General features: G+C 42.5%; 1 protein-coding gene across 1 annotated transcript; it reads right to left on the bottom strand.

Annotated features, from left to right (window-relative positions):
* Positions 1-6,318: 6,318 nt before the first annotated feature.
* LOC119647013 (juvenile hormone epoxide hydrolase 1-like) lies at positions 6,319-11,652 on the bottom strand. The gene is made up of 3 exons (XM_038047751.1): positions 11,312-11,652; positions 11,033-11,232; positions 6,319-7,325 (listed from the first exon to the last, which is right to left on the bottom strand). Exons 1-3 carry the CDS (start codon positions 11,504-11,506, stop codon positions 6,332-6,334), a joined length of 1,389 nt encoding a protein of 462 aa, XP_037903679.1. The 5' UTR covers positions 11,507-11,652; the 3' UTR covers positions 6,319-6,331.
* Positions 11,653-11,855: the final 203 nt, after the last annotated feature.

Here is an 11,855-nt window from a genome sequence, read left to right as displayed (position 1 = left end):
AAAGCTACGTAATGGTGTTACTATTGGTTAACGTAGTGTTTATCTCTGCTCTCTACTTCTAGATATGATTATTTTGTATTTATTGATAAATCGCCGGTCTCGCCGGCTATGAGGAGCAGGGTAGTGTTGTATATAGTATAGAGGCTAAAGCATATAAAAATAGATTAGTGTTGATAAGATAAGATTAGACAGATAATCAGGCAGAATGCACATCTGCTTATAAGGAAGCATTGTTTACAACCGACATACAGTTAGTCGCAAAAGTATCGACTCATCCCATATCATTGAAAGCGTATTGAAATTTGATTTTGTCCAAAGTGAAAACCGATCCTAATTACAAACTGTAATATTCGTTGCCTAAAAGCCAATAGATTAAAAAAAATACAATCAGCAGTATCACAAAACCTTTAATAATTTGGCTTTAAAAATGGAAATGGATCTCACAAAGGCATTGTCTATATAAATAATAAATGTTTCCTGAAATAAGTAGAATTCTCGGAGCAATTCTTTGCCTAAATTTAATAAAGTTCTGCAGATGAATACTTTAATTTTGTTATACCGCGCTTTTATGATCTTGAGAAAGTCTATTTTGCAGTTACGCCGAAAGTACATGAAGGAACGCTGACGGAAAAAGGTATATTCGCAGGAAAAATAGGAAGCGAGTTTAGAATGACCCAAAGTTTGGCGAAAACAACTATAACAAAATTTAAAACTAGAAGAGCTATAAAGAACAAACCACGTTCAGACGACCAAGTACACACGCATATGAAGTGCTATTTGTAAACGAACATGAAATAAACCGACTCCCTGGAAAATGATTTATGTTTTGTAATGGCCGGGAAAATCCAGAAAAAAATTGTAGCATATCCTTTAAGTATCTCATGTTTCACCAAATTTCATAACGACTAGAGTATTAGGTACGAAATTATAACTATTTATAACGCACTAGCACTGGTGGGTCGCCCTGGTCAATAGTGTCAATTTACAAATTGCCTTGTCAGTGAAAAAAAGTCATCATCATCATCATCAACGGCGAAACTACCGGTATCCGGTCTAGACCTGCCTTAATAAGGAACTCCAGACATTCCGGTTTGCACCGAGGTCCATTATTTCGATATCCGCAAAAGCTGCCTGGCCTACGCCATTGGCCCATCTCAGCTCTGCCTCCTCTTCTTTTTCTACCATACTTTTCGGGCTGGATCATGCTCAGCCAAAGGTGTTAAGTGACCCGACCACCGCAACCTGTTGAGCTGGATTTTATCCACCACCTGCTGGTCATGGTATGGCTCATAGATCTCATCGTTATGTAGGCTACGGAATTCTCCATCCTCATGTAGACGACCGAAAATTCCTAGGAGAATTCTTCTCACGAACGCGGCCAAGAGTTCGCAATTTTTCTTGTTAAGAACCCAAGCCTCCCAGCAATACATAAGGACTGGCAAGATCGTTGTCTTATACAGTAAGAGTTTTGACCCTATGGTGAGACGTTTCGAGCGGAACAGTCTTTGTAAGCTGAAATAGGCTCTGTTGGCTGCCAACAACCGTGCACGAACTTCATTGTCGTAGCTGCTATCGTTGTGATTTTCGACCCTAGATAGGAGAAATTATCAACGGTCTCAAAGTTGCAGTCTTCTATCTCTCGTTCGACCAGTGCGGTTTGATGTCGCTGGTTAGTTGGTTTATATATTTTGTCTTGCCTTCATTAATGTGCAGCCCAAGATGAATGAGAATGAAGTCAGTTTGTACGTCTCGGGTGGTTCTTCCCATGATGTTGATATCGTCAGCATAGGTCACTAGTTGGGTGGACTTAAAGAGGATCATTCCTCTTGCATTTACCTCAGCATCACGGATCACTTTCGCCAGGGCCAGGTTAAAGGGGACGCATGATAGGGCATCCCCTTGTCGTAGACCGTTGTTGATTTCGAATGGTATTGAGAATGATCCTGTTGCTTTTATCTGGCCTCGCACATTGGTCAGGGAGAGCCTAGTCAGTCTTATCAATTTCGTCGGAATACCGAATTCTCTCATGGCCGTGTACAGTTTCACCCTGGCTATGCTATCACAGGCGGCTTTAAATTCGGTGAAGAGATGGTGCAACTGATGTCCATATTCCAACAGTTTTTTCATCGCTTGCCGCAGAAAGAAAATCTGATCTGTTGCTGATTTGCCTGTAGTGAAGCCTCTCTAATAATAATAATAATTGTTGGCGCAACAATCCATATTGGATTAGGGCCTTGAAGTGTGTTAGAGCACTTCATTCAAGACCGTAACGGTACACTACAGTAGACTGTAGGAGGCAATATGGTCAGCACTGCATTCGCCCGAGATTATTTCCCTGATTTGACTCAGGTACTCTCACAGCTAAGTCGACTGGTATCCGACGTCAAATCACGATACAAATCCCACTGCCACCAGCGTGATTTGAACCGCGACCTTCCGTACGACAGCCTTGTGCTCTAACCACTCCGCTATCCGGATGAAGCCTCTTTGGTATGGGCCAATGATATTCTGGGTGTATGGGGCTATCCGGCCTAGCATGATAGCAGAGAATATTATATCTTATAGATGGTACTCAGCAACGTGATACCTCTATAATTGCTGCACTGTGTGATATCTCCCATTTTATATATGAGACAGATAATGTCTCTTTGCCATCGGCTCCTGGCGACTTATCATTTTGAAACCGATGAATTGCAAGGACTGTTTCTTTTATACTTGGTGGTGGCAATATTTGCTGCCGTCTTCAGTTGGCGGGATCTCCAACTCGCCGATGTTCTGGTTGTTCAGTAGTTCATCAAAATACTCAACCCTGCACTCCAATATGCCCATTCTGTCGGAAATCAGATTTCCCTCTTTGTCTTGGCAGGATGTATAAGGCTTCATCCTGCTGACTTGTTGGTAAAACTTGCGGGCCTGGTGCGGTTGCTCCCTGTTCTTTTCTAGTTCACAGACTTGTTGGTTCTCCCAGGCTTCCTTTTCCGTCTATAAAGTCGCTTCTCCACTCGCCGGAGGCGCATGCCCGCGTTCTTTGAGAATACAGCATTGCTCGGTATGCAGCATTCTTCTGTTCCGTTGCTAGTTTACATTCATCGTGAAACCAACCGTTCCGACTCGTTTTGCGGCTGGAGCCAAGTATGTTTGTGGCCGTATTTATGATAACGTTCTTCAGGTGATTGTGAAGATCATTTGTTGATGCTTCATCTCCAGGATCTCTGTTGACTGCGGTTATTGCGGCATTCACTTCCCTCTTATAGGTGTTGCAGAAGGCTGTGTTGTGGATGGCTTCAGTTTTAACTCTCATCTGATTGTCAGAGGAGATTGTAGGTGGTGTTGTAATTCGAGCCCGGAACACCATGCCGAGGAAATAGTGATCCGAGTCTATATTGGTCCCCTATATGTTCTGCCATTCATCAAGGCTGAGAGGTGGCGGCGTTCAATCAACATGTGATCAATTTGGTTGAGAGTGGTCGCGTCTGCATAGGCCCACGTATGTTTGTGGACCGCTTTCCGCGCAAACCAGGTACTTCCAACAACCATTTCGTATGACACTACTAATTGAATGATCCGCAGTCCGTTATCATTTGTCTCTTGGTATAAGCTATGGGAGCCAACGTCTCGCCTGCCTGCCCGCTACTTCCCTACTTGGCTTTTAAAATCCCCAAGTATGATTTTGATATCATATCTGGGACAGACTTCGAGGGTTCGTTCTACTGCCTCGTAGAAGGTATCCTTCTCCGACTCTGCAGTCTCCTCTATAGGGGCGTGAACGTTAATGAGGCTTATATTTCTAAATTTGCCTCGCAAGCGCAGAGTGCATAGCCGTTCGCTTATGTTTTCAAAGCCGATAACAGCAGGTTTCATTTTTTGGCTGACTATGAAACCTACTCCGAGCACGTGGTTTACTGGATGGCCACAGTAATATATGGTATAGCGACTCTTCTCCAGGAAACTGGTCCCTGTCCAACGCATCTCCTGTAACCCTATTACATCAGCCCTATAATGGGACACGGTATCGGCTAGCTGCTCATCAGCTTCATCTCTGCACAGGGAGCGCACGTACCATGAGAAAAAGCGCAAATCGTTATTCCTTCGTCATTGCCGGGTTCGTCGTTGTATTATCCGTCCAATCCGAGGCTCCTGTTGTGGCTTCGTAACTTCGGTTTTCCGTATGGAGCTGTCAGCGCTACCCAACCCCCAACCTGGAGGACTAGTTGGTACAATTTGTCCCGTTTTTAGGCGCGGAAGACTCGCCTTCATCCTTCTCCGTCTGCAGCTCTTCGTTAAGAAAGAGCTCCCAGCTATCACCACGTGGAGGTGGGGATAAGGTTTGGTAGTAGAGCTGTTGGTGTTGGTTCAGCAGGCGTTTCCCAGGTTTTATGCTCCATCCTGGGTACCAATCCACGTTTCACCCTGGGACCTATACTACCATTTGACCACTGATGTATCACTGAGATTTTTTCAAATTTTTCGGCTGGATAGGTTCTGAGAACGAAAATGTTGCCCCCCTCCCTGCGCATATAGCCCCCCTAATACCCAACATAAAATGCTGCAACTCGTTGTCTGTGTAGCAGTTCACGGAGCAGATATTCTCACCAAATTCCAAATTCCGTGACGATAGCTCTAGCTGCTATGGAGTAAATCCCATTTGATAGACAAATCAGCGACGGAGATTGTGGGTGGTGTATGGGTCACATATTCAACTAGTGGAGCGGCGATAAGGATGTGCGGTGGCCACGTCATACATTATACCATGGGTCTGACGGCTAATGACTTTGAATGGGAAAAAATAAGCGGTATATTCGTATACAGCAGTATATACATATACATAAGCAGGAAGAACCTCAAGCTCGCCATTCGGGAGAGGTGGCGTTCGAGCAAAAGGGAATATTTTATGCGATCTTCTTCGCAGGTGGACACAAACCCGTGGGGTAGCCCCTATAAAACCTTGACGGGATTCAAAGGCTGTTCATCTCCGCAGGTCACGTGCCCTACCCTCTAGTCAAAAATTATCCAGGAGTTATTTCTCCAGTAAGAGGCAAGTACTGACAGTTTCCAGTGACCTCTGAATGTGACGCCAATTCCAGCAGTCACCACAGATAAACTGCAGGTACAATAGGCGATAGTAAAACTCGCCATCCTCCGCCATGTGGTATTGCTGTTTTCCAACAGGAAGGTTTCTTTACGCGAAAACAGGGATTTTCAAAACAGAGAAAAGAAAGAGTTGTCTTCTGTTACCAAAAACGGAAAATCCCCAATAGCTTTGGCTTGCGTTTTGCGTCAATTGGTTCACGTGGAGGGGGATCATCATCCCAATCAATATATACAATAGCATCATGAAAGGACTTCCAGTCAATTGTAAGCCCTTCAACGGTCCAGTAAAAGGTGTCCGGAGGTGAAAATAGAAAGCAGAATTATAACTCTCCCAAATAGAAATAAAACCATCTTTATCGTCAAAGCCACTGGCCCACCGTCATAAAAATATATAGAACACCTCCTGCATCGATGACCTTAACACCCTTGATGGATCATTGTGGAGTAATTCGCGCGAAATAATCTCCCATTCCACTTGCTTTCCATCGATCCACTCTAATGAGAGCATTCTCAGCGAAAATTCGTTCTTGATGGCTCAATGAGGAAGCGAGTAGCCCACTGAGGAAGAATAAGAGCAAGAATGCTCTTCCTATGTATGACGAGCTTAGTTTTGAGATTTGTTGGAAAGGTGGTGAGTTCGGGGAGTTGAAAATGATCATTTATTTATTCTCAGAAACTGTCCAACCGAAAAATCTGAAAAAAATGAAGGCTAGGCTCCGAAATACCTTCCATACCGATATCCCTTCAAATAAAGTTAATAATAGTATATTACTATAATTCTCAGTAATTGGTTGCAGAACCCCCTTAAGTTCATCCTAGAACCACGAAATGCAACAATGTAGGATATAATCTAGAACTTGATCCTACCAAGTTTGGTGGAGATCGCACTATTACTAATAAAGTTATAATAAGTCAATGTTGTCACTTCTTTAGAAATTCAAGATTTAGAATTTCAATATCACCCGAAAGTGAATATTCTCACATAATAAATGCGTATATTATGTATTACGTACAAGCGGGACAAACTCACATTCAAATGTCTTTATAAAAGAACTACACAAAACCTTTCATACTTGAAGCGCCGAGCTTCCGGTTTCCAGACTTGTTATTCCTTCCCGAAGCTTACTATTACCCAATCCTTGAAAACCCCGTTTCCCAGTCATATTCACCTACAACTATGTATGCAAAAAGTTACAAGATACACAAAGTAAAAACTTTATATAACAGCACTATTGAAGACCTATAAATTATTTAATTTAACAACCTTTTCAACAAATTCCATGAAATCTTTATACAATACTTTAGGCAATCCAAAAGCAGCAAAGTGGCCACCGTCCTTATGGTATGTACTATGGATAAGATTCGCGAACTTGTCCTTCAGAGCCCAGTCCAAAGCATGAGCTATGTCATGTTTGAAACGGGCACATCCTGTTGGAACATTGGTTTGAACACGTTCCATTGGAAGTGAGAAAACACTTGCATTAGAATTCTCGGCATAAAGTCGTTGAGATGTTGTAATTGAATTAGTCAAGTAATAGATCATAATATTATCCAGCAAGGCGTCAAGAGTGAACTTTTTCTCCAAACCTCCATCACTTAGTTTCCTGTAGTCTTTGTTTGTCCATGTCGAAAACTTCTCTAAAATATAAGCAGCCAACCCGACGGGGTTATTCGTTAATGCTGCTCCAATTGTATCTGGTTTCGTAGATTGGATATGCATATATCCGCTTTCCTCAAGTAGAAACTTGAACTTTTCCGATTGTGGGAAGAAAAAATCCTCATATCCCTCCGGAACGAAGAGTTTTGGGTAATAGCTAGCAATTGTGGTCTTGATCATTGAAAGGAGTCCATGAGACCAACATATGTTGGAGTGATATCCTAAAACCGCATCTGGAAATAGTGTAGCAATATTTGATCCAATAATTACACCCCAGTCGCCTCCTTGAATGAAGAATTTCTTGTAGCCTAAACGGAACATTAGATTGCGGAATATCACAGTTATTTCAGTTGCACTAAGCCCTGGCTTAGCTGAACCTTGCGACCAACCATATCCTGGTAAACTTGGAACAACCACTTCAAAAGCGTATTCGCTATCGGCGTTGTTAACTAGTAGAGGTATCATATCGTAAAATTCTCGTACAGAACCAGGCCATCCGTGGAGAAGCAGAACTGGGAAAACTTTCTTTCCTTTTGGTGGAATATCATATCGTGTGTGGATGTAATGGATGCGCAATCTGAAAAATGAATAATTCAGATAGTTAGGTTGAATATGCATGTATTATAGTTGATATTTGTCATAATAAAATCTTGATAGGGTTTGCTAAATTTAGAAAAACAGAGAGGTTTTCTCCCGGTCTCGAAATTTCTTTGTTGATCCAGAAGAAAGACTAGCAAAACTGAACCAATTATACAATTTCGGCAGGCCACCTAATTTTCACCTCGGGTCCAGTTGCTTCTCCTTGATTAGAGTGGAAAAGGATATTAATTATAATATTATTAATATCCTTTGGCGCAACAATCCAATTGTTTCAGAGCCTTGCAGTGTGTTAGAGCACTTCATTCAAGACCGTAACGGCTCACTACAGGATTACAATACCCTGTAGGGGGCAATGTAGTCAGCTTTGTGCTCGGCCGAGATTATTACTCTAATTTGACTCAAGTACTCATTCACAGCTAAGTCGACTGGTATCCGATGTCAAATCACGATGCAAGTCCAGCTGCCACCAGTGAGATTTTAACCCCGACCTTCCGTACGACAGTTTTGTGCTCTCCACTCAGCTATCCGAACAGAAAAAGGACATTGTTATCCTATGAAGATACTTCTGAATTAATGAAAGATATGAAGAGTGCTAGAATGGTTATCCTTTACCTAAAGAGTTCTAGAGTGGGGAGCTTTGGCAACAATATAGGCTAAATTCCATGCAGTCAATGCAACATGCTTCCTTTTGTATATCAATATTTCGGAGACCACTTTACACTCTTCGTCAGTGAATCTTAATCTCACTTCTGCGACTAAAAGCTTGTTGCTTAAATAGCTAAACCTTAAGTGCTTAACTATACTATTATATACTAATTACTTATACAAACAGTCAACGGTGAATGTTACCAAGATGGTCCTTGATACTTTTATCTTGAGATGTTTCATGAATTGAGAAACTTTCCAAAGCATCTGATTTGCGGAAAATGTTCATCTCCTAGATTATCCTTAAATGATCCTTACATATTGTGTACTTCTCCTCTAGCTGCTAATGATTTAAGGGCATATACTTTTCTCGATCGCAAGTTTTGCTTGCTTGAGTAATCTGTGGTCTGGTCGTTATGTCTCAGCGACAACGAACGCCGAGAATGTCCTTCCTCAAACTATCTCGATCCATCGGTTGCGTCCTCCGATTTCAGTATCCCAGCAGTGATGTGCTGTTTTCGTCAACAGAATCTGCTTAGCACTTTTAGGGTTTTCCCACCCGTCTTCGACCTACCATACTCCCTTCGAGTACCGATTTAGGTACCCGAATGTCATCCACATTTTGAACGTGGCCAAGTCATTGGAAGTTTCAAAGTTTGATTTATTCGAAAACTTGTGGATCGTCAAATACTTCATATAACTCATTGTTGTATCTGATTCCCGATTGATCGTTTAGGTATTATTATTCTCCTCACGGCCCTCTTGTCAAAGATATTGACCAGTTTTTCGAAAGTTTGTATTTCACTCCACGTTTCACGTGTAACGTTGCATAGGCCTTATTATCGTTTTGGTCCCAATTATCCACACAGAAACAACACTAACCAGGAGCAGTCTCAAATTGATCTTGGTGTTGAGAAACTTTATTTCCAGATTTCAGGTAGGACAGCGAAAGCGGATCGCGGAGCGCTTTTAATGCGTCAAATAAAATCAGCTTCCTAGACATACAAATTGGTCGTACCCTTCGATGATCTGCCCATTAATGCAGACAGGAACAGTGCGATGACCTGTCAGATTGAGAATCTTGGTTTTGTTGGTATTTATTTTTAGTCCAACTCTACTTGTTTCCTTTTCCAAATCCAACCAGAACCATTTGGTCAAGGTTCCGATGAATGTTGAGAAGAGATGCCAGCGTCCATTGAATTCCTCCACCTTCTCCAGACAAGGCATCCATAACAAGGAGTAATAATATCGGATAATCCAGCCCTGGCGGACTCCGCTTTGGACATCAAAATTCTCCGAGATTTGACCTCGGTGCAGCATGTGCAACCATATGTCGCTCTGATAATAGATATTAGTTTCTCCGGAATGCACCTCCTGTGTAGAGCACTCCATATACACCCCCTGTTCACACTAAAGGAAGCTTTCTCGAAATCGATGAAAAGCAAGTGAAGCGAAGATCTAAACTCCACGCACTGTTTCAAAATGACCCGTAGGGTGATGAAGTGGTTAATGCAGAACAACCCAAGGCGGAAATCGGCCTGCTCTCAGTCAACCAAACTTTGGAGATGTTCTTTGATACGTTCCAGAATTATGTTAGTTATTATCATCCCGACGGCAAGGAGCACACAGATACCCCTCCAATTGTCACACTCAAAGCGGGTGCCCTTCTTTATCATCATAACGATCCATTTTTTCCCGGATTCTTAAAATTTCCGTACGACTGCATGAAGCAGATCTGCGGTAACTGCAGGTAAAGTGATAAATATCTCTGCGGGGAGACCGTCAAGCTCAACGGCTTTTCTCCATTTGAGTGCATTAAAGGCCGAAATGATTTTACTCCAGTCCATATCCGCATGCTACGGTGACTAGCCATTTCATCCACAAGAGGAGGAACCTCACCGGATGCGATACGGTTAAGAACAAAGGTGAAGTGTTCTTTCCACATTTTCAGTTGCTCGTCATGGTGGATGAGAAGACGACCGTTGACGTTGTTCACAAGGTCATCGAAATATTTACGACCATATGCAAGCTGTTATTGTCCGGATGGCTTAAGTGGTTAGAGCGTTGGGCTGTCGCAGCGGAATGTTTCACTGGTGGCAGAGGGATTTGTTATCGTGACTGGATGACCAGTCGTCTCAGTTATGAATGATTACCTGAGTCAAATCAGGATAATAATTTCGCGCGACCGCAATGCTGACCACATTGCCTTCTATAATGTACAGTGGTGTACCATTATTGTCTTGAATGGAGTCCTCCAATACGCTTCAAGGATTGTTGCGGATACGATTATTATTATATGCATGCTCCTTCGTGACATTATTGCGATTTGCGGTATCTTGCACTTCCCTGACTAACGCAATAGCTAATTCTGTCTAGTCACGGCCTACACTATGCTGAACTTCGCGGGATTTCGCTCGGTATTGGAGTACGAAACGTCACACCTGCCATCGCTTCCACGAGTTCACAGTCAGCCAGATCTTATGAAGCCCCTTCGGAGCGCGACCGACGATCAGTGTAGCACAAAAGAAAAAAGGATTTTGATGGCATCCCAATGCTCATCGATATTCTAAGGTGGGTTACTCAACATAACGCAAACAAACGTAAACGACCATCAGATGGCAATCTCTTTCGATGTCGATACCAATGCCTTTCTTATTATGCACATCAAGAATACCACTCCTAAATCTACTGCTGGTCGCAAAGTGGTGGATCTGATTGGTCGTGAATTCCAACAGACCTTATGACTGGGTCTCTGCGCTCGACCAATGCACCACTAATGACGAGGCTGTGGAATGAGCAGGCGTTGTCGAGGAGTATGCGCACATTCCAGAAACCAATCCTAGTCCGTTTTCGATAGCTTGAGTCTTTGGCGTGAGGTCAGTCCCTATCCGAGGCGTTGTAGACGTTTCGATAGCAATGAAGTTTCAAAATTTCTAGGTTGCCCACACATTTTTATCCCTTTTAGTCGCCTCTTACGACAAACCCCTCCGTTAAAAAGTACTAAATGAACTACCTATTTGGATATGAATAGTTTCTTACCCTTGAATATTGGTTGTAAAATGTGGCCATTTCCCCAAAAAGAGCTCGCGCTTCCTCCACTTAGGCAGGTACTCATCACGCCAATACTTTATGACCTTTTGCAAGTAGACTGTATTGAATCCATATTCAAACCCAATACCTTCAAGTGGTGCTTGGAATTCGAATGATCTATTCAAATCTTTTCTCAAAGAATCAATCACCTGGAATTGGTTAGAATAGTATTATAGTCCACTTTGTCCATCCACTATTATCACTAGTTTTATAACTCAAGGTACTTACCTCATCTGGAATGAAGAATTTGTTTTCCACCACTTCCGTGTTCTCCTTGTAATTTGACTTCTTGCCTGGTCCCCAGTATTCATCTAGGTCTAATGTAGGAGCGTCTATTGGTTTGGTTAATTCCCTGAACTTGTATACTGAGAATGCAACAAACACTACAAATGCTGCTAGAGTCGCCCGGCATAGCAACCCCATTATAGACCCGGAACGCTATAAACTTGCCACAGTGAAAGAATCTAACTTAATGGCTCTTTATTCGAAAAGAATAGTGTAATCATGCTGATAGGAAAAAACGGAATGAAGAAGAGAAACAAGAAAATACGGCGCCCAGCGTTTCGATTGTCGAAATTTATAAAATTGCTACCAAGTTCAAGTTTAAATATAATATTTAACTCTCAACCGCTCCCCAAGGCGCGTTTGAAGCTTTTCGTGACCTTGCGAATCTCAAGCTCTCTATCTTGGATTCGGAGAATAGATCAACATGCTCGATTTGAGCATTATGTATGGGACTCGCAGTTGTCAGTCCTCTACGATTGGCGTTTCT

The sequence above is a fragment of the Hermetia illucens genome, chromosome 1 (assembly GCF_905115235.1).
Source record: "Hermetia illucens chromosome 1, iHerIll2.2.curated.20191125, whole genome shotgun sequence".
Taxonomy (NCBI): domain Eukaryota; kingdom Metazoa; phylum Arthropoda; class Insecta; order Diptera; family Stratiomyidae; genus Hermetia; species Hermetia illucens.
The sequence above is the reverse complement of the archived record's forward strand: the minus strand, read 5'-3'. Positions and strand labels throughout refer to the sequence as shown.

Excerpts from the sequence above, each read along its gene's own strand:
- LOC119647013 (XM_038047751.1), bottom strand. The coding sequence starts at position 11,506 with ATGGGGTTGCTATGCCGGGCGACTCTAGCAGCATTTGTAGTGTTTGTT. Across the intron at positions 11,233-11,311 it reads AATTCTTCATTCCAGATGAG|GTGATTGATTCTTTGAGAAA; the intron begins GTAAGTACCTTG and ends AACCAATTCCAG. Across the intron at positions 7,326-11,032 it reads TTTACAACCAATATTCAAGG|ATTGCGCATCCATTACATCC; the intron begins GTAAGAAACTAT and ends TTCATTTTTCAG.